This window comes from Rhinolophus sinicus, linkage group LG03 (assembly GCF_036562045.2).
Source record: "Rhinolophus sinicus isolate RSC01 linkage group LG03, ASM3656204v1, whole genome shotgun sequence".
In the NCBI taxonomy this organism is placed as follows: domain Eukaryota; kingdom Metazoa; phylum Chordata; class Mammalia; order Chiroptera; family Rhinolophidae; genus Rhinolophus; species Rhinolophus sinicus.
In genome coordinates, this window is record NC_133753.1 from 177,042,064 (window position 1) to 177,065,616 (window position 23,553).

The 23,553-nt window shown below is 40.1% G+C and overlaps 1 protein-coding gene across 8 annotated transcripts in view; it reads right to left on the reverse strand.

Moving 5' to 3' along the window:
* RAI14 (retinoic acid induced 14) overlaps positions 1-23,553 on the reverse strand; it is a 135,210-nt gene that overhangs the window by 92,580 nt on the left and 19,077 nt on the right. For all 8 annotated transcript variants that reach the window (XM_074329024.1, XM_019737233.2, XM_019737234.2 and 5 more), the window contains exon 2: positions 19,991-20,074. In XM_074329024.1, the coding sequence (XP_074185125.1) occupies positions 19,991-20,026 (36 nt within the window). In that variant the 5' untranslated portion in view covers positions 20,027-20,074. The remainder of the gene's footprint in view (positions 1-19,990; positions 20,075-23,553) is intronic.

Sequence of the window (23,553 nt, forward strand, 5' to 3'; positions counted from 1 at the left end):
CTTGGCAGTTTCAGCAAATCCACGAGCCTTCGGGCCTTGGAAGCAGTCAGTCTACCCTTAAGCAGCAAGAGACAAGGAAGTTCTTTCTCATACTGAGGCAACTTCTGTCAGAGAGTCTACCTTACAGGATGAGACCAACGGGGGCTTCGCGATAAAGGAATTACAAAAGGAATTATGAATCAAGCAAACAACCAAGTGCTTGAACCAGACAGCTCCCTCACATGAATAAATGTGATCATATAATATCAGCCCATTTCCTCATAGAAAGCTTTAGAATGATTGTTCTCTAATTGTTTCCATCTTATTTTACCAAGTACGACATAAGTTTGACAAGTGTCAGAGTTTCTTGGGCTTCTTAGCATCCTATGGTGTGTCGGGAAGTACTCCGGTAAGGTTGCCTGAAGTTGAAGGCCTGTGGGTGGATGGGTTTTTCTTTGAGGATTGAAATAAAGCTACAGATAGAAAGGTGTACTGTACTTGATAACACCTGGATGTCAATTATTTTGTATTCCTATTTCCCTGTCCATTGTAACATTTCTTTCCTCCAAACAAATGTATCGAGGACCACGTTAGTTACTTGTATTCTACCATCCTAGTAGTTCTAGAACCAAGGGCGCCCTTAGGACAAACTTGTGGTGAATGAATGAACTCTCGGACTGAAGCCTGATGCTGATTTCATTGGCTATCTTGCTCAGGCTAATACTGAGAAAATCTTGTAAGGTGGAGCAGCAGGGGTGGGAGGGGGCTTAATTATACCAGAAACTGCCTGTATCTGGCATGACCTTCCCACAGAGGAAAATGATTCTGACTTATATTTAGTCTGATGTTTCTTTATAAGTAAAGAATTAAACTCTCAGAATGTGAATAAAAGAATGAAATAAACATATTAAAGGGAGATTCTTTTTCATGTAGTGGTGTTGTGGTTTGAATTAAGTTCTCTAAAAGAAAGACATACTGAAGACCTAATTCCCAGTACCTCAGAATGTGATCTTACTTGGAAATAGGGTCTTTACAAGGTACTTAAGTTAAAATGAGCTCAGTAAAGTGGGCCCTAATCCAGTATGACTGGTGTCCATATTAAAAGAGGAAATTTGGGTAGGGATAGGCACACACAGGGAAGACAGCATGCGAAGTCTAAGGACTGGAGTGATCCATCTACAAACCAAAGACGTTAAAGATTGCCAGAAGACTACCAGAAGCTAGGAAGAAGCAAGAATGGCAGGTTTCAGGGGGAACATGACCCTGCCAACACTTTGATTTCAGACTTCTAGCCTCCAAAACTGTGAAACAGTACATTTCTGTTGTTCCAGGCCACCCAGTTTATGATACAGGAGGTCCTGGAATAACATTTAGTTCAACATCATTTCATTATAACGTTGAAGAGATGTTAGAACTTATCTCTATTTGGTTCAATTAACCTATAGTAAAAAGTTGGTCTCAGTATACATTGTTTCACTTAAAGTAGCAGAAACTATCTATGATAAGTGAGGACTTGCTATACACTGTTAAGGCAACTCTTGCAAATGAATACAATTGACTAGTAAGGATATATCTCCTTACCAAGATCAAATTCAATGTCTATGTTCTCAGACTCAAGCTATTTGCCTGCACAATTCAGTCTAAATGCAGAATGGAAGAAATGCAAATGACCACTTGAAAATAATTTAAATTGCATGTAAATGCAGACTTTAAATTTCATTTGCTTTCTCCAGGCAGGTTTGAAAACCTGGTTTTTCCACTTGTTATCAATGATGGTGGGGGAGTGGGTAAGATGAGGGGAAATTCATTGTGATGCTGTTCAGATCGCTATTCTCTACAACACTGCTTCCTGTGACATGACACTTGTTATCCTGGATCAACGGTTCTAAACACTTTCTGCTCAGGACAATCTCCCAAGGAGACTGAAAAATACCCAGCCCAGGCTCCCAACACTTTGATTAAGTTGGTTTGGGGACAGGTGGAGCAATGAGCAGTAATAGGTTTGTTTTTGGTTTTGTTTAAATTCCCCAGGTACTTTTAATGTGCAAAGAGAGTTAAGAACAACTGCCCAAGATGATAGGGATAAAGACTTTTAAAAAAAATCAGTAGAGAAGGGGGAAAACCCTACAAAACACACAAGTAGGAAAACCCAACCTGTGTGAAACTGACACTGACTTTGAAAATTGACTTTAAAAATCAAATTTCTGTATGAATTGCTCCATCATTGTTTAACTGGCAATGTTTTAACTATATAGTTCCAGGCAGACTTTCAGGGATCTAATTTTATCTGTGGCATAATATAGTCTTTTATATTTATTCCCATCCTCCATAGTTTTAATAGAAAGTCAAATTTTCTCAAATTTTCTTTTTTTTATATAGCTACTGATGTTTTCACCATTGCAACTTGACAAGATATTCAAGTATCTAAATCCAAAGATACCTATGAAGTATGTTCTAAATAAATTTAAGACAAAGATTTTTGTTTTTGTTTTGGTGAAAAGAGCAAGGTAATTACTTGACAACTGTTTAACAGTTGACATGTTTATACAGTCAAAGCTCCGCAAACTTCTTAAAAACAATTAAATTTATTTCTACTTGGCTGTTTTATACTTTAAATATGTTTCTAAAGAATATATTAAATTATATCTTCAAGTACATCAAGCTAAAACGCAGAAGCAGCTTAGTATACCACTTCAGAAACAACACAGAGCATAAATACAGTAGCCATATGAGATATAAAGAGCCCTTTTCTTCCTTTTTTTCTTTCTTTTCGTCTCTCTCTTCCTGCTCCTATCTCAATTTCTCTTTCTTCTTTTACCATGTTTTCAAAGCTTTGCTTTTCCCCTTAGAGAGAAGGTCAAAGACTTAGAGATTTCCTGTCTACCGCTCTGCTTTGTGCTTAAGGAACCATGAAAACAGACCTGCATATTTCAAGGGAAGGTCTTTATAATCACTATATACAATAGGATCACATCCTTTCCTCACTGTCTGTTCTTACTATAATTAGTAGAGATTACAAGAAATATCTTGGGCAAGAGGAAGAAGGGGATAGATACATTCTGACTAGGTACTGAGGGAAGAGTTGAACACACTCCTATTAAAATATGTATTCTTTTTTCCAGATGCCCATGGGACTTTGCACAACTCCAGTAAAAATAAATGTACTGCTTTCAGACTCTCTAACAGAAGCAATTACCAGTGAATGCAGAGATGGATGGGAGCACAGGGGGTTGGAAAGACCTGAATAGGAAATACAGGCCTTTAAACCTTAATGAGAGTTTCGAGAGCATCTTATTTTACCCACGTGGAAACCCAGGGTGGTGCACTGACTTGCAGGACTCTCAAAGGCGGAATTGGCAGAGCTAAGATCAGTAAACGTAGCCTGCTGTTCTGTCCACAAAATTGTCTGCCAAGTCTTGACGCCACCCAGGAGAAAACAGTAAAATGTTGAGCCAGCCTCTTTGCCTCTCTGGCCTCATGTTTTACATACTTATCATCTCTTAATATGCTATAATGGATGGCGGGGTAGGTGCTGGAGGTCTTGATAGAGTTACTGCCTCCTGTTAAGAGGATGGAAAGCTTTTCTGGAGTGGAAAGAGGATATTTCTCAGGAAATGCAATCGCACTACAAAGTTCAAGGTCCAAGAACCACGTGTGCAGAGGGGGCACCAGCATGACTTCTGTGCCCATATGATGGCACGGATAACCTGGGCTTTCAAGCTGAGAAAAACACTCCTGCTGTAATAGGAGCCCGGAACAAAGAGTGCACTACACAGATTAGGAATAAAAAGCTGGCAGTACCTTGTGATATAGCATAACTGCACAATAGGCCCAACACCAATGCAATTCCCTTCTGAAATGAAAAATTTCTTCCCCAAGTCCAGAACTCGACAGCTCAAGTATCATCTTTAAGATGTCAACACAAAGGTCTAAATATCAGCCCCAGATCTATTACTCAGCCTGAGACACTTTGAGTAAGGGCCCACCAAATACAACAAAAACCATATAAAGGCAGAAAATAATCCTTTAAGTGACATTATATTTATGTTTATCTTATAAGAAATCTTCATTGTACTGTTTAATGAGTAACTTTTAATATGGGAAGAGACACACATTCCATGGGTCATATAAAGCCAAGGCTGAAGTGGGTGATTTAACATTTCAAGGAAAAGTATGAATTATGTGAAGGTCAAGTCCCTTTTGAAAAAATATATTAGGAGGCATTACAAAAATAAGGAAGTGGTTATAAATCTGAGTCCCAGAAATGGTAACTCCCTTGTATGGACAGAAAAACACTGGAGCAGAACAATTCCATTCCTATGCTCCGAGGACACTTAACAGAAAAAACACACAACATTAAAAAAATGCACTTTACTGAGAGGCTCCATAGTGAAATTAGTGTTGTGTTAAACCAGCAGCTACAGCTCAACTTCCTCGTAAGTTCAGAGGGCAAATCACTTATTCAAGTACAATAGGATATCACTTATTCAACTATAGAGCTTGTCTATATACATCAAAAGCAAAAGGAAAGTGGCTATAAATGGATCCCACAAAGGTGAATGTAAGTGGGCTGGTAGCTCCCAAGCATGAACACTGAGACCCAATTGTGCCAACGGAAAGAAATGACTCAGGTGACTTTTCAGGTGACTTACAGGTGTGTTTCATTTTCTCAATTTTTTTGTTTTCATGTTAGGGTCTAATAACATTATCCAAGAGCAATATTATGCAAGCCACGTTTTATATTTTCTAATAGCGGCATTTTAAAAAAGTACAAAGAAATAGATGAAATTAATTACGTTTTATAAAACCCAATACAACCAAAGTTTTATCATTTCAGCATGTAATTAACATGACAACTGCGAACAGGATGTTTTACATTCGTGTCTTCAAAATCCTGTACACTTACATCACATCTCTATTCTGATGCTAGATTTTTAACAGAAATACTTGACATGTATTTAGAGATCATGAAATTTACACTTGAAAAAATAAACTCACATACTCAAGTTGTTGCAAACTTAAAGTTTTCCATTATTTGGCTGGGGTATCCATTTTTAAATTTAAATTTGTTAACATAAATAACATTTTTAATTCAGTTCCTTCGTCACTCTAGCCATGTTTCAAGTGCTCATCAGACATGTGCGCAGGAGTAGATAGAACAAGTCTAACATACCCTTGTTCCATCTTCACAGGAGGCATTTGTTTCTAATTTCCTCTGGAATGTAAATCAGGCACTAAACACACCTTTCAGTCAGTCCATGGGGAGCTAAAAATAATTTCTTCATTACCCAAAACATTTATAAAATTCAGCTTATGGAATACAAAAATGAAAGAACATTGTTTTCTAAAAAAAAAAAAAACAGATTGGATAGATGAGGTCTGTAACTGGGGATAGAATTAGAAAGTATTTGGAAAAGGGAAGTGAGTATCTTAAGCATTTTTTTTATTTCATTTAATCCTCACAATATCCTAGGAGGGAGGGACTTTTCTAAAATTCCCATTTTACAAACTAGGAAATAGAGGCTCAGAGGGGTTAGCAATAGCAAGTGGAGCACACAGAACTGGAGCTTAACTAATGAACGAACTTAAATCTTAAGCGATACTTTCTGGATTCTGTGCACAAAACCCCGCCCAGACAGTCAAGTATTTATGGACACAGATTCCCTTGTGGAGTTTAGGGAAGGCAGATAAGACAAAGTACACTGATGAATGTGTTCATCAGTACAGCTCTCCATTGTTACTGAAAGTGCAAGTAAATCTTTCATTCCAATGGTGACACAACATTCTCTCTCATAAGACAAAGACTCTCTGGGGGTGGCTGCTTGTCATCAGCAGTTGGAAAAGCTTACTAGGTGATTGTCATGTATAGTGAGGGCTGACAACTACCAAGAGGATTAGACCTCAAATTTTATTTTGCACCAGAATCACAGGGGGTGGGGAGGGGAGCGGGGGGAGGGGGCCGGGGAGGCCTTTGCTGGGCCTTAGTCCCAGAATTGCTGTTTAGGTGAATCTGAGGGCATCCAAAAATTTGTATTTCTAAGTTCTCATGAACGCTGATGCTGATGGTCCAGGCATTACACTTGGAGAATGACTGAACTAGAAGAAAGAGAAATGTACTTGAATGAAGTAAAGAAAAGAATCACCACAAGTTTCCTAAGAACCTTGTACATTAGGGTGATTTACTAGTCTTGTGACTGTATCCAGCGGAGGGCCTAAAAAGTAACAGCTGGATTCTGAGACATGCGGAACGCCACGGGTTGTAGCCTTCTCCTGCTTTCAGGTCACCCCAAAGCGACTGAAGCTTAAACCTCAATGTCCCTTCACTTGTATGTCCTTCCAACACTAGCAATGTGCTCACATATTATAATATATGTTTTCTTTCTTCCTTCCTTTTTTTTTTTTTTTTTTTTTTTGGTAAAATTTGAAAAGTAAAATCTTCTGGTGTTTTTAAAAGAAGGATTCCCGTATGTATAAACCTCAGGCTCCACAAAACTTGGATCTGCCTGTGGAGACCTCTTGCCCCTATTTATATCTTCCAGATTTTTTTTTTCCTAGGAAGGCAAAAACATTAAAAATTTCACACATCACAAATATGTTTAAAACTTGCTTTTAAATTTTAATAATAACATATGAAACACCTTCCTTAAATAGATGTCTGAAACATTTTTAATGGCTTTGTAGTATGTGCCCAAAAATACACTCAGCCAATTTTTTTTACTATAATATTTAAGCAGTTTCCACTTTTTATGTATTTAAAAGTATCACCATGGTAAATATCCTTAAGGTTTAAACATTTTTGCTCATCCTTATTTTCTCAGTATTCCTCTAAGTAGAAGGGTTGATATGTACTCATATGTTTATTTTTCATTTGTTGTAATTATAATATAAAGCAATAGAATATTGTAACTTGAATCTCCACATAATTTATTATAGGCACTTTCCCAGTTACTGCATACTTTATAAGCTTAATATTTTTAATGACTCTGGAACATTCCTCTCTATAGATGTAACATCAATTATTTGCCTAGTCCTCCAAAATATGGGTTACTCTCTCTGTTTCATTAATGTAAATAATACTACAAAAGAAGTCCATTTCTTAGATTATTTCTTTCACATAGCTTCCCTTAAACAAGCCAAAAATGATAACAGTGGCTAACTCAATAGTATTGTATATATAACACAGGTTTGTGGTAAAGAAATGAAATGTGTCAAGAGGGCTCACGATGGAGTTGAAAGTATCAGAACATCGAAGATAAGGAACATTCACTACAATATACCTAACTAAGGCCATCAACGAAGACCTGCCTATTTTGAGGGCTTACTTGATCATTCTGGGGAATTCTTCCCCAGCTAGAAGCAAGTTGTCCAGAATCTTTGACAACCTTTAGCTAAATGACTCACAAACGAATAAAAATTGAATTATAATGAAATTAGAGCATCCTTTAAATGGGGTTGAAACAGCTGCTCCATCATAACCAGGAACTAAGCACTGTTCTGTTTCTAGTAAGAGTGACCCTGTTCTTAACCAATAACACTTAGGCTCCTTTGTGACCAAAGAGAGAACCAGATGTCCGTCAGTAAATTGGGTCTAAATTTAGATCATTTTTGCCCATGGAACACAGACTAGTTAATTAGCCTACACCAGGTCTAAGTTCATGACTGGTCTCATTACTGTGGCTTTCCAACCACTTGAGCTGCTTGTATCTAAAATTTCACAGTTTGGGGACCAAAACAAGGACATGGGTGGGTTACGCATCACAAGCCAGGCCTTCCAACAACGTTTGTCAATGTCACATAACACAATCAAAAGTGGCCAAGAGAACATTCAGACCATCCTAAAGCAAACCCACCCAGAAAACCCCTCTGTCCTTTTGCTTCTGTACATATGGGGATAGCAGTGAAAAATGAGCAAAGAGGGGCAGAAGAATGAGGGGGTGACAATGAGCCGTCAGTATTTTCAACACAGTGCCTGGTGCCGTGCTGGATGCTGCAGACAGAGCAGGGACAATGATCTCATCCTGCCCACCATGACCCAGACTGCCATCTGCTACCTAAATCCATGTGCTCAGTGTGGGGGAAGGGTGAAAGTGGCTTTCCAAATACGCTGGAAAAGGCAGGCATCTGTAGTAGCAGACTCCCAGGACTGCAGGACTTACTTGCTGAATGAACACTCACCAGAGCTTATGAAACAACCCACTTTCCAGCTATTCAGGGGGCACAGCCGATGTCCTAAGCCCAGACCCACAATTCAGAGGACAGCTGTGCCCCAAACCTTCAAAAGCACCGCCAACCTAGTCTAAGCCATACCCTTTGTTATTTCAAAAATAGAAAATACAAACGTTCCAGAAGTCTCAGGTCCCAATTTGCATTTTAGGTCCTCCTCTCCACCTCCCCATCCCTTCCCCAAACAGGTCTAACTGCTTTACTTTCCCTGTTCTCCGCCCTGCTCTTATCATCTCAGGCACCAAAGGCTTTCCCATGGATCCTCCCAAGTGTGGCTAGCAGGCTCTGCTGCAGCATGTTTTGGTCAAAGTTTACCCATATTATCATCTGTCAGTTGCCACTGGAAATTGAAAAGGAGAATTTGAAATCCAACTCCAGGCCTTTACGTGCTTGGCTGGAATCTTATTTTGTAGCTACAACAGTCAACACCTGTGCACATCAGAAATCACAGACATTGTGGTGAAGGGGTGGCTACTGGAGCCAGAGCCCCCAGCACAAGTCCTGATTCCTACTTCATTCACCTTTGTGATTTAGGCAAGTGTTAGGGGTTGAATTGTGTCCTCTCATGATTCATACGTTAAAAGTCCTAACATCCAGTACCAGGGAATGAAGCCTTATTTAGAAATAGGGTGGCTATAGATGTAGTTAGTTAGGATGAAGTTATTCTGGAGAAAGGTGGGTCCCTAATCCAATACGACTGGTATCCTTATAAAAGGGAAATTTGAACAGAGACACCCACACAGGAAGAATGCCATGTGAAGATGAAAGCAGAGATCTGGGTGGTGCATCCACCGTGTTTCCCTGAAAATAAGACCTAGCCAGACCGTCAGCTCTAATGCGTCTTTTGGAGCAAAAATTAATATAAGACCTGGTATTATGTTATATTATATCATATTATTTTATTGTATTACATGATCCAGTCTTATACTATAGTAAAATAAGACCGGTTCTTATATTAATTTTTGCTCCAAAAGACGCATTAGAGCTGATTGTCCAGGAAGGTCTTATTTTCGGGGAAACACGTATAAGCTAAGGAACGCCAAAGACTGCCAGCTAACCACCAGAGCAAGGAGAGGGGCATGGGACAGATTCTCCCTCACAGCCTTCAGACTCGCTGACACCTTGATCTGGGATTTCCATCCTCCAGAACTATGAAACAACGAATTTCTGCTATTTAAGCCACTCTATCTAGACAGCTTTGTTACAGCAGTACTGTACTAGCAATCTAATACAGTAGGTTACACTGTGGCAGTCTTACCATCTGCAAATAGGGATGAGAATGGGACTCCTCTAATAGAGAGGAATCAATAAATTACAATTTGTTAAGTTGTTTAGACTAATGCCTGGCACAGAAGTGCATTTGAATGTTAAATAAATATTCTCCATACTTTCTTTTCTAATCAAATAGACTCTTTTTTTTTTCTCATTTCCTAATGTCTCTTCCCACCCAGTTGCTTAGTGAAAGGCAAGTGCAATCATAAGCCCACATCCGATTTCCCAGGAGATGAAGGGCACTTACACTGGGCTGGCATGCCCACAACAGGGTGTGGCCTTTGTGTAGCAACAGGAATCTGGATTTCCTCCCTGGTCCTCCTCCCACACCCACTCAAAGCATCACATCCTTTCCCTCCACCGCCCTGGCCTCGGCCCTAGTCCTGGCCCTTTTCTCTGCTTAGTCTCTCAAAACCCCCAAATCATCCTACTCCCCAAAACACAATCATCTCTAAACGTCATTCTTCAGTTTCACCTGCAACGCCCACCCCCAGCTTTCAATGCTGAGAAGTCCATCCCTGCCACTTAACTTTCCTTTCTGTTACTCTTCCATGCGTGTCTCCCACTGAGGAGCCTCAGCGCCTCCTCACCCCCACTTCTACTCTTGCCCATTCCCTTGCCAGTACTGGTTTCCTCTGTTAACCCTAACCTACCCAATCAAGAAAGCCAACTCCAAACTCGACTTTTCCCTCAATTCCTCTGTAAACCCCCATGGTATTTACAGCCTGGACTCCTGATTTGTTTTGAATGACATAAGCCTTGTACTACTTTAACTGTTTCATGCATGTCAATCATAGTGTCTCAACTAGACAGCAAACTTTTTGAGGCCATTCATTCATCACATACTACTGAAGACCTACTAATGTGAGGCATCGTGCAAGGCATCGGGGTAGCAGCTATCATTAGCTACCATTTATTGAGAATGGACTGCATGCCAGATTTTATCCTAATCTTGTGACGATGCTGTAAGAGAGGTGGTGGCACCACCCTGGTTTATAGATTGAGATAACCAAAGATGAGAGAAGGGATGTAACGTGCCCAATATCACGTAGATAATAAGGGGTAAAACTGGAACAAGACAGAAAACAGGGCTGAGAAATAGCATAATGTTCAGCTATAACCAGGCCCCACAGAATGAGGATTAAGGCAGTGTCCATTAGGAAGGATGCCTATCATTATATGACATGATATATACAATATATGACAATGCCATATATATAAAAACTATACCTTAACTTCAGCTATATATAATACATATATGTATTACATATATATATATATATGAAGGGAAATCTGTTCAATACGCTCATTCATGACTTAAATGAGCATGCCTACCAAGTTTGTGGATGACTATATGTGATTTTAAGAGTCAGAGTTTAAAATGATGAAAAAAACAGAGCAATCGATTTATTGCACTAAATTAAATTTAACAAACTTAACAAACAAAATAAAATTTAACTAAGATAAAAATAGCGTCCTGCATTTGGGTTCACTCACATATCCAACAGCACAAGCACACAAAGAGACAGGGCTTTGCAAGCAACAGTGGTCGAAAAGAACCAATAACCAACCCAATACGAATTAAGATGGAATGTGGCTACAGAAAAAACATAATATGATCTTAGATTATAGTAACAAAGCGACATATCTGGGAAGTGGAAATGCCACTATTTTAAGGTTTTGTTTTTGCAAAAAAAGTCTATAATGTTTTGCTGAGAATTCTAAGCCCCACAATTTGAGTCAAGCTGGCATATATCTGCAAATGAAATTAATTGATATAATTAAGAATCTTCATGTTTCACAACTTCATAAATTGCATGTTGACTGAATAAATGCACTCAGTGTAACCTAAAACTAAGTTTATAACACATAACTGTAGGCTGACATCATTCCTAAACCTTCCTATGAAAGTGTGGGATCAGCTCATGACAGTTCCTATCTGTGTAAGCAATCCCAAAATAATGACTGTAACTGGTATACTTAACACAGACCCTATTAATCCCACATCTTATCAAACCAGGTTACTCAACATAGTACTGGACTAAAAGGAAAAGCCTGACTGATAAGCTAATGTCACCAGTTGGTAACAACACTCAGGAGCAGTTTCCATTTCTAACATGGAAAAAGCATTTAACTTCACCTGAAACAGCATGCCACCAATAGGACAATGGGGAATTGGGCAAATAGCAACCAATATTCACTTTTGGGATAAAAGTAATCAAACCTAAGAACATATGGTACATCTTTATCATCCAGATCTCAAATGAAGCTCACTATGGAAAATGACTGGGGCCAAGTAAATTTGTTTCCTAGGGCTGTCACAATAAAGCACCACAAACTAGGTGGCTTAAACAACAAAAATTTATCTCACAGTTTTGGAGACTGTAAGTCCAAAATCAAGGTGTCAGTAGGGTTGGTTCCTTCTGAAGGCTGTGAGGTAGAATCTGTTCCATGCCCTTCTCCTAGCTTCTGGTGGTTTGCCGGCAATCTTTGGCATTCATCGGCTTTTAGAGGCATCATCCAGATCTCTGCTTTCATCGTCACATGGCATTCTCTGTGTCTCTTAATATAGTTTTCCCTCGTGCATGTCTGTCTCTGTGTCCAAATTTCCACTGGTCATATTGGATTTAGAGCCTACCCTAATGACCTCATTTTAACTTGATTACCTCTGCAAAGACCCTACTTCCAAATAAGGTCACATTCTGAGGTATTAGGGGTTAGGACTTCAAAAATCTTTCAGAGGTAGGGTGGCAATTCAACCCATAACACTGAGTTCATCTTCTTCAGTATCCATTCCTCCTTCCCCTTGAGGTTTAGCTGGCTTTGTGGCTGCCAAATAGCAAAAATGTCTTCCTGCCTCCCTTGCAGCTAGGTAGGGGCATGTGACTAAATTCCAGTCAGTTCCATGTTGATAGTAAGGATTTGTGTCCCTTCAGAGTCACATCCTTTAAAAAGGAAGATTGTGTTTCATTCTCCCTCTTTCTGGTTCCTTAAGACCTGAATGCAAAATATGCAACAAGAACAACACCCTAGACCAGCATTGCCCAAAAGAATTATAATACAAGACTTAAGTCATTTTGAAGTTTCTAGTAGACACATTAAAAAAATAACAAGGGACAGGGGAAATTAATTTTAACATATTTACTTAATCCAATATGTCCATAATATTCACACTTCAATGTGTAATTATAAAAAATTAAGATATTTTACATTCTTTTTTTTTTTTTTTTTTTTGGTGTAAAGGTTTTGAAATCTGGTATGTATTTTACACTTACAAAACATCTCCATTTGAACTAGCCACATTTCAAATGCTCAAGAGCCACACATTGCAATTGGCTACCACAATGCCCAGTGCAGGTCTGGAGGGCAGCAGAAGGATCAAAAGGGACCTGGGTCCCTGGATGAATCTATGGAGCAGTGCTGTCCTGCTGGCCTTAGAGTGCTTAAGCTTTTACTTGAAAAGAAAACAACTTCTATCCCATTTGATTTCAGAGTACTTCGTTATAATAGCTTATCCTATATCTTAATAAATATGCCCATTGGGACCTCACAGAAGGAACTTGCAGCTCCTCAGTTATGAAACAACCCTTCGAAGAATGGATTGCTTCATAAGTTCATACTGTCTCCCATGAACAAAACCCTCCAAAAATGTAGCCGAAGTTTGAAAAATTACCACAGAAACATTCTTAGCATTGGGAAATACATCTCAGAATAAACCCATCCAAGGAGAAGATGTGGTTCCTCAGCCTTTTTCTTGTTTTATTCCCACATTATAAATCTCTACACTCCCCAGCCAGCTAGCCCACTCGACAACCCAGGAGGAAGGAGGGCGGTGAAGACCATCAGATCATTTGGTCTCCTGAGAAAATAAAAAATGAAATCCTTTCAGGGAGTGCTTCCCAAAAAGCAAAATTTGTTTTCATTAATGTGATAAAAATAATAATTGGATAATCAAGTTGATCAGAACACACTGACTTTCCTTGTTTAAAAGGAGGTAAGAAAAAGTCAAAGCTAGTCACTATTTTCATCTTTATGGACATACTGGGCCTTTGGCTAATGCTGACACCTATTTTCATATCAGTGAAAACAACTACCTCTATACAGTAAAGCTCTTTGGGTGGAAACCCAACTGAAAATCTCCAGAGAGTAAATTCAGAAGCAATTTCTATTTCATTCCCAAAGAGAAGTTACTTACAAGAATTTTTCAAACAAAAAACACCAAGGTCAGCAATAGTTTGAAGTGATTAGGTAATTAATTTAGAATAAAGAGCTAAGAGGTAATAACCAAGGTGATTCACTGATGTGTAGACTATCAGATTTCCTCAAATGTAGAGGCCAGGTTCTGAGTTTCAAACTGGTCTCCAGCTGCAGCTGGAAGGGCATCAGGTTTAACCAAGAATTGTTGGAATTATGGTCTGGGATAACTAAAATGCACCTCTGATCCAGTTAGCCAGCAATTGAGCTCCATTCAGAAACAGACGTTTTACTGGCTCCAGTGGAAAACCACAAGTAGTATCTATTCTCTCTTACTTGTAAAGTCAAGTCTGAAGTGCATTGGCCTCTCAGGAATCAAACAACCCAAGATTTTCACAAATCCTCCCTTGCCATGGGGAAGGACACCAATATTGGTGGGCTTTGCCATTATGGATAGCACTCATCATGATGTAAAACCATTGTACGGGTCTTTACACTTAGGACAATAGGGCAGAATTTCTTTCATGCAATTTGAAGCTTTGGGATTTAGGAATGTGAATGACCTGTGTCAGCAAGTGTGTGCAGCAGCAGACAGTGCAAGCTCTGTCAAGACCATCGGGGGTTCAGATCTCTCTGTTTATCAAATATGTGACTTTGGCCAACTTACTTAACTTCCCTGGACCTTAATTTCTTCCTCTGCACAGTGCTATAACAACAGTGGTCTTTACAGATAGAGTATTGTAAGTGATAAAGGACATGCAAAAGAACATGATACAGAACATGCGAAGGGCTTGGTGCAGTGCCTGGCACATAGTAAGCATTCAATAAATGAGAACTCTTCTCCTTATTTCTGGTGTAGCAGATCAGCGAGCAATACATGTTTACTCTTGTTATTAATATATATTAGGCAGTGACACTCACGAAACAATTGTGTACACTGGCCTCACAATGTTAGATACTGAAAATAGTCCAAAGGATGCAGCTGTGGAGCTGAAGTCTATCTGAGTGTATGCTGGGGGTTCGGTGGGGGTAGCGGGGAGCAGGGCTTTGGGGAAAGTGCTCTAGGATAGAAAGGCATGGAAGTATATTTTGGGTAGAACTGGGTCCCTCCACTCCCCTCCCCAAATTGATAAGTTGAAGTCTTGAGTACCTCAGAGTGTGACCTTACCTGGAGATCGGGTCTTTACAAAGGTAATCGGGTTCAGATGAGGTCATTAGAGTGGGCCCTAATCCAATATGATTGGTGTCCTTCTGAAAAGGGGAGATTTGAAGACAGATACGTGACGTGCAGAGAACACCATGTGAACGTGAACATACAGGCCGGGCTGATGCATCTATAAGCCAGTGACTGCCAGCAAACCACCGGAAGCTCGGAGAGGCATGGAATGGATTCGCCTTCACAGTGTTCACAAAGAACCAACCCTGCCGACACCCTGATTTCAAACTTCAGCCTCCAGCACCGTAAGATAATACATCTGTGTTTAACTAACACAATTTGTGTTTAGGCCGCCCTAGGAAACTTGATATAAGGTGAAATCAAGCAGCAAATAGATTCCCCATTTAAGAAGGTCTGACAAGACCTGGAAAATATGCAACATGACACAAACCTGACCAAATTTCTCTCCAGAAGTTTATAAGAGTCTCATACCTCCACCCAAAAAGGTCACCTCTGATGTATTTTTAAATAATGTCTATGAAAAAGAAAGGAGGCTTAGCGTTACAGTAGATGTGGCCAAGGCTCCTCCATCAATACAGAGACTTGGATTTTAAATACTCCCAACTTTTTGTGTGTGTGGTGGTGGAGGGAGGCTTGGGCTTCTGTAAAAACTAATTATAATTGACTAAAAACTCATTGAAAAAAATACGTTGGCAGAGATGTGATTTTTGACCTTCATGAGAGCTGTTCTCTCAACAGGCAAGAAATTCAAACTCCTTCTTGAGCAGGATGTGTCTGGTTCCTCAAGATTCACGGGGTGTGTGCATTTCTTTGGCTGAAAGCTGCAATCGTTAGTAGCTGCTATGTAAAGAATACCATCAATTTAATCTGTCATGGAGCCAGCCATTTTGAACTGGCTGCTTCGATTCTTTTTTTTTTTTTTTTTTATGGAATGTCCGGTGCTTCCCTATTACAATGGAAAACATAATTGGGAACAAATCTTTCATAAAATTAAGCACACACCCACAAAGTAAACTCTGAAGGTCTCGATCATGTTTGAGAGGCATTTCTCCAGATTTGTTAACAAAGATCTTTCAACCTCATTTCCCATCCCTCAACCTCCACCCAGTTCACTCACAGCACTAGAAATTGGCATTTACAAAGAAATTCCAGAAGCCTGAGCATTTTATTAGCAAAGGGAAACCCCAACCTTCTTGGCCTCATTTCTCATGATGACAGCTCATTTTTCCATGTGGAACCACATGCTAGTTGCTGCAGATATTTAAAGAGGTAAAGAAGTCACTTTCAAACTATACTCATAAAAGATATAAATCATGATGATTTAGAACTCTGCACTCATTTTATAAGCGTGAAAGTCAAGTATACCCATTTTGAAATCGAGAATGAAATATTTATAGTGTTCTTATCGAAAGACTCAAGAGCCATGCCATGGGTACTCGGGTGGGCTCTTGAAGTGTTACAATTTTGCATTCAAGGGAAAGGTTTTGAGACAGAGTCTCCCCACTGTGCTACATGGCTGGCTCCCCGGAATTACCCTCCCCTCCTCTCCAACCATCCTACCAAATCCTACCCATCTTCTGCCTGGAAGAAACCCCACCTCCAAGATGCTCTCTCAAATCTTCCCATTTTCAGGGGTTTCACCCCTCTCTGAAAAATTGACAGCATTTACCACCCAGGCCCCACAATTTAACAATTGGTTTATATCACTTTGAAGTTCCCTTAAATATCTCTAGTCTATATGACTTGTATTTTGCCTTAGTTATTTCTTATGTGCAATTTTTCTCCTCCCACCTCAGTTTATGAGTTTCGTAACGACAAGAACCATATTTTACATTTCTCCTGTATTCTCTCTAGTATATAACCAGCTTTAAGGATGCCCAAAATAAAGTTACAAAGGGGAACTGAAATATGTCATCCACGGTGAAGGACCGGTGTGAGCTCCATAACTTTCTTTGGCCTCTGTGTGTAATCTGCGAGCTCCCAAATACGTTCAGGGATAAAAGCAACTCGACAAGGACGTTATCTCACCACAGTCCACAGAATCACTTTCGTTCCCCTATTGCACTCACAGAAAGCTGCCCTTGGTGTGGCAGCCATCTAAGTGTTCCAGAAAAGACACTCGGATTAAATCCCTTCCACCCACACGGTAGTCCTGGAGTACCAGAGTGACCTCAAGCCCATCCACAGGGGGGTTCCTTTGGGCCATCTTGTCCTTTTTTCACTCCTGGGTTTTGCTCTGAATGGCCACAAGCTGATCAGGCTGCAGACCTCCCAGACACAGGCTGGCTGAAACGTGATCACACCAGTGGGTCACCTGCCTTCTCTTTATGAAAGCACGAACACGATCTGCTGTCCTCTTCTTCCTACCCCCCAGAAATACAAAGAACCCTTTCTTCTCGCTTCTCCTTTCAGCCTCACACAAAGACAAGCAAGAAAATTTGATGGCTGATGGTTTAGGTTCCTTCTTTGAGAAAGACCACTCATTTCGGGTAAAGAAGATTATAGTTTGGCTCATTTAACTGAATATGAACAGTTTAAAATATGCTTTTCTTCTAACAAGTGATTATATGTGTGTGTGCACAACATATATATAAAATTTCAAATCAAAGGTACACATTGAAAAGCAAGTCTCCCTCCCTACCTACTTCCAGTTCTCAATCTCCCTCCTCAGAGACAGCAACTGTTACCAGATTATTCTGCCCTCCAGACCATAGACACTTTCCAATCCCACTTTTTATCATGGTTTCTGATTAAGAGAAAAGAATAAATATTTACCAAGCATCCCCTGTGTGCCAGGTCCTAAGATGTGTGTTCTACATTAGCACATTTAACCTTCACAACAACTTTGCAAGGCCAGTATTTTCTCCACTTTTTAGGGAAGGAAGCAGGAAAGGTAAGAGACTTGCCCAAGGCCACACACCGAGGTCCCAAGTCGCCTTTCCAAGCTACTTCCTGGATTGCCCTGCTTTATGAAATCAAATCTCCAGCCAAATTTCCTCTCAGGAAACCTGAGCTCCGGAATTGGGCTACTTTGGCACAAAAACTTGTTGTACAACTTAGAGCTCTAAGAAGCCAGACAAGTTACTGTGCTTCCCTCGGTCTCAGTTTCTTCATCTGTAAAATGAGCCTAATAAGAATACTTACGAAAAAAGGTTGTGGCAAGGTTAAATAATTTCACAGAAAGAAGTTGGCATAGGACCTGACATACTCGTATATAGTAAATACTCCGTAATGGTTAATTATTATAATATTATGAAATGGGTGATGAACATACTGGGATTTGAAATTATTTTCTTTGTTGTTTTTATTCCCTCCACTTAGCTATACAGTGGTGTGGCTCTGGGAAGCAATTTGAGATGAATTTGGGGATCCATTTGCTATTTTCTGGCCCCGTTATACCAGTTTCCTTTGTTCTTCTCTCTCAGGCTTGCTCCTCAAGCATTTCTTCTCTTAGCATGAACTGCCAAACTCAGAGCCTTTCTGCTGCCAAATCCCAGAGGCTTTTAATAGTATTATTATTGTGACTCTTTTTATCATGGTAATAGTTCAGTTTTTATTTAAAAATTAGATTCCAGCAACACCCTCCCTATTGCCACCAGTTTTGAATTTTCCGACCAAAAGTTTATGGACCTATCATTTATCCTGCCCCTGTTCATATATCATGGAACTCCAGACTGATTAAATTTTGCTAAAATAATCTCAACTTGTATAAATGGAAGCTACCCAAATTTCCTTGGAATGGAAAAGACATTTGTTAGCCTAGTCACAAAATTTACAAACCCATATCCTCTCAACTGGGGAACATTTTCCATTTAACTACCCCTTCTTTACAGAAAGCCAAATGAGATCTGTAGGCTACAGTATCATGTGGCCAGCAGATGAGAAGGTTAAAGGGGGTTTCTCTGGGGAGTGGCAGGGGCAAGGAGCTAAAGAAGTCAGATGACCAAGGCTCTCATTGGCCAAAGGCCAGTTGGGTGACTGGCTAAGTCACTTCATGTTCTCTGAGTTTCCATTAACTTACCTGAAGAATGAGGTGAGGCCAAGTTTTTCCTAAAACCCTTTCTAGCTCTAACTTCCTTTAAGCAAGACAAGATTCTGTAGTCATCTCACAAACATCTTCTCTGGTCTGGGTCTTATCAGAGCAGTAACATATGTCATGACGCAGCCTCAGGAGATAAGCTTCAGCCAAAAAGAGGTGGGGTGTGTGTGTGTGTGTGTGTGTGTGTGTGTGTGTGTGTGTGTGTGACGTTAGCCATAAAAGATGTAGCCTCCATTTATTGCAAAAATGTGGTTGTGTCAAGCTGTCATATAATTCACAGCAAAGCAATAAAATCCAGGTTCACCTTTAATTACCTAATGTTAAATGATAGCCAAAACAAGCTCATTTTGAGGGTGACATATCTGGAATCCCATTGAATATCTTTCCATGAATTTTTCCCATTCAACAATTCTGCTGGAAGTATCTGGAATGCACCTTATATAAGACTAGAATGTCAACAGGGTTTATGAGGTGACCGTTTATTAAAATATCATTGTATATAATCCTGTGCCTATGTTATTATTCTCCATGTTCTCCTCTGGGAGGCTTTGTTTCATAATGCTGACATCATAGCTGGTTCCTCCAATCCAAAGTCTTTTATCATAAATAACAAGTAAGAACCCCAGGAATTCAGGAGAAATAAAGATACAGGCAGCAAATAGATATTACTGTTTTACCACAAAAGCCTTAACAGAGAGTTTAAAAGAGCTCCCCAAAGCTAAAGATGAACTATGCTAATACGTAGTTTCTTAACCAGTATCATGAGACTAGCTTCCTCTAAAAATGACACTCTGAATCACATTTGGGGGCCTTTAGAAACGCTGCGGTTTTTACTAATTCCTTCCTTTAAGCTGTTTACTTTATTCCTTTCTCTACAAGGCACAGACCCCAGGAATTTAAAAATGTCATTTTAAAAGCTGTACAGACAAACAGCAAAGAACCTAGAGCACACCATTCACGAAAGCTACCCTGAGCTGCGGCCCTGAACGCTCTGGTTTCTGTAGTTGATTAACCCAGTGCCTTATCAAGGTAGGAGGGTAGGACCGGTTGCTGCAGCTCTCCGAGCTCAGCTGGAGCAGCCAGACGGTGAGTCACCGCATACTTACATCGCTCTTCCTGAACTTCGCTTTCAAGCTCTTCATGTTTAGTCCATTCAGCCTTCCAAAGCTCTAGAGGAGATTTTTCAGCACCTAAGCAGAGAAAGAAAGAAATTAAGTATCCAGGTTTCCAAATAAACACTACAGACATTTTCTCCTGACTGGATTACAACTTTGGGCCCTGGGCGGGAGATGGGGGCTGAATTAGGAAGGTGGTCAGAGATGAGAGCTATGACACGGTAAAGAATATATATTATTTCCACTGATACACTCCCTGGAACCTTCTGACATTCTCAAGTTAACCAGATCTTTACATTTTACCTCAATTTCCCAGTAACGGCTTAACTGTCATTGTACAAAATACAGTATCTGTATGCTGAACAAATTCCTCTACACACCCTTCATGTGACAATGATACTATCCACCTACTTTTGAAGAGTCACCACAGTGAAAAATGATAAGGACAACAGTTCGTATTCCAGAAGCTATACATGACCTATTTATTTTTCTCAGTGTGGTTTTTGGGTTTTTTTCTCCTCTAAATGCACAGGGCAGTTAGTGAAAATGCCAGGAACAACAAAACCTCCCTCAGCAAATACCTCATTCCTCAGGAGGCTAGTTTAAACAATGAAAGACTCCCCAGGTCCTTGTGGGACCCAGCTATTCTGAGTTTGAGCTGGAAAAGTCTTAAGAAAACACCTTATTTAGGAGGGGTCTATGGTCCCCTGGAAAGTGAATGCAATTTTCTTAAGTATAGATATACTTTTTTCCAGGAAGAAAGTTCCTAGTTTTCACTGAATTCTGCAAAGGGGTTGTCACCCTTCAAAAGTTAAGACTATCGATTGAGTGTAAGCTCCTGGTTTCCCAGAGGTAGAAACGCAGACTCAGAGAAGTTAAGGAACTTGCCTGCAGCAGCAAAGCCTGTTTATATGCTGGGAATTAGGACCAGACCCCAAAGTCTGATAGTTGAATGCTTTTTCCAGTGCCCTCTAGCTTTGAAACTAAACCTAAGCAGAAGCCTATGGTAAAATACAGTATGGACTTAACCTTTTTCATCCTTAAACCTGGGAAATGTACAGAGTGTGGAGCCTTTGGATGTAGGTCAAAAAGGCAAGGAATTCTATGTGGAAGTTCCCACCATATGTGATCATACGCCCTCTATAAACGTGGCGTCAACCGACAGAAAGTGGGAGCAGGAGAACTTCAACAGTCCTGTCCATTCGAGAACTAAGAAAAAGTGCTCAAACATTTACCACAGCTGACCATTATTTTTCAAAAGCTTTTCAAGGTTGTCTCCTGTTCCTCCACCATCCTTATCATTCTGGACTAAACTGATCTGAGGAGACGCAGGGGGGGTGGGGGTGGGGGGAGTGCAAGTAACTAAATGGCTGTATTCATCCCTCATCAAGTCCTCCTTGCTGCCTCCAGAAATCCAGTGACTTCCTGGCTTCTAATGTGTTTACTCCCATTATTGCTGCTGCCAACAAGCAGGGGGCCCTTGGATGAATGGTATGAAACACCACTCATCATAAAGAACTTGGATGACATTTCTCTGGAGGCCACACCTTTACTGCAAATTCCCTGTGGTCCCTCAATCTTCTCAGCTCTGTAGGTGAGAGTGACACAATGCATGTTGCCTTGGAAACCGTACACACTGTAATTAAATCTTATTAATTGCCAAGTATTTAACCACAGAAAAGGCATTACCTGAACAGCCATGTGCAAACTCCAGGATAGCGCTTCTCAAAATTGGCCCCTAGTTAATCTTAATTAGAAGGACCTGGGGATAATTTGCTAAATGCAAAATCCTGGACCACATTCTATGGAAACTGGATCTCAGGGACCAGGGCGCCCAGGAATCTCCTTGGTTGAATTTTTGCACACTGATGTTTGAGAACCTAGAATTGACATAGATTGACCAGGGAATACACCTGTTGGAGCTGCATTGGTTTATGAAACGGCCCCTTTTCATGTGAAAACAAACCACCTTTTGATGAATACAAGCAGAAATAATGACAATCAGATATTCCCAAGGCAACATTGGATCAAGGTCTTCGACCAACTATAGCTACAAAATGGAAATCATCCTTGGAGTTCAATTCCTTCCTTTCACCGTCTGGCCGAAGTGCTAATAACCAAGGAAAGAGGCCAAATCCATACAGCAGGAAAGGGAGAAAAGAGAAGCCAAGGCTTGGATAATCGACAAACTATGTAGCCCACCAAGGTGCAACCACGCAAAGCATTCCTTCGGTCATGGAATGTCTTAGGCCAATGTGGGGAAGATTTCTGTTTCAGGTCATGCTGGGTTTTCACAGGTGGTGTGCTAGTTTTTTTGTGTGTGTTTGCCTTTGGCTTTTTTGTTTTTGTTTTTTTTTTAGCATGCCAATGAGAAGTATGCAAACTCTTATTTGAAGAGGATTAAGTAAATAATGCAACTACTTTCAAAAATTCCCAGGGGAAAGGATTAGCTATGAAATGAATGTCTTCCTGGAGTCATGGCTCCGGGTGTGTGATAGCTAGGTGGTCTGTGGGTAGAACTCCAGGATGAGAGAGATGGGATCAAGGGTAAAGAAGTCCTGAAAAATCTACAAAACAGAAACTTCAGAAACAAGAACTGTAGCTGGGAGTAACTAAAGTTGGTAATAGATCACTGCTTTCCTGGTATTTGTACAAAGATCTAACACCTGGAAGCCATGACTAGGGGGAAGTAACCTGTCCCCAAAATAATGCTGGGCTCTCTTTGCCTCAGCAACTCTTCCCTAAGGGGACCTACCAGTAAGTCAAGGACTTCCTTGCCTTCCTTGACTCAGCCAAATTGCCCAGCTCCAATTCCCAAATCCAAACTTCCAAAGCCCAGACTGGGCTGCGGGCTATCTTGAGTAAAGTGACATCCATTAATTTAGCGAGGCTACAGTCACAGCAGGCCTTAGAAAAGTCACTTAATCAAGATGCTTCATTCAAAAGAGCTGCAGTAAAGTTGAATTAACTGCATAGCAGTCTAATTTGGATAGTACAAAAAGAGGACAAAATGTTACACATATATGGGAAAAGCTGCTTTAACTATGTTCTCCCATTTCAAGCAGAATAAAGCACATCTACCCACTGAGCAGGAATATTAGGCCGTTTACTCCCTGCTCATGCCAAAATAAGTCACTGAAACATGGCTTCCATCATTGGTCGTCAGTAATGGTGACATCAGTCAATTCGTGAGGATTGAACAGTGCAGAGATGTACAGCCTTGTTGCCCTCTCATCCAACAGACAAGGTTTATGTATTAATCCATCTTCCCACTAAAAATAATGTAACTCTCAATCAAAGCTTAATATGAGCTACCCTTATCTGACATAATTCTAGTCTGAATCAAAAAACCTTGATATTAGCCTATAGAACTTTATTATGAACTAATAAATTGGTTCTTTGAGTACTAAAAATAATGTAATGGATATGGGGTTTCTTTTTAGGGTGATAAATATGTTCTAAATTTATTGTCACAATGGCTGCACAACCTGTGAGCCTACCAAAAGCATTCGATTGTACACTTCAAGTAGGTAAATTGAATAGGATGTAAATTA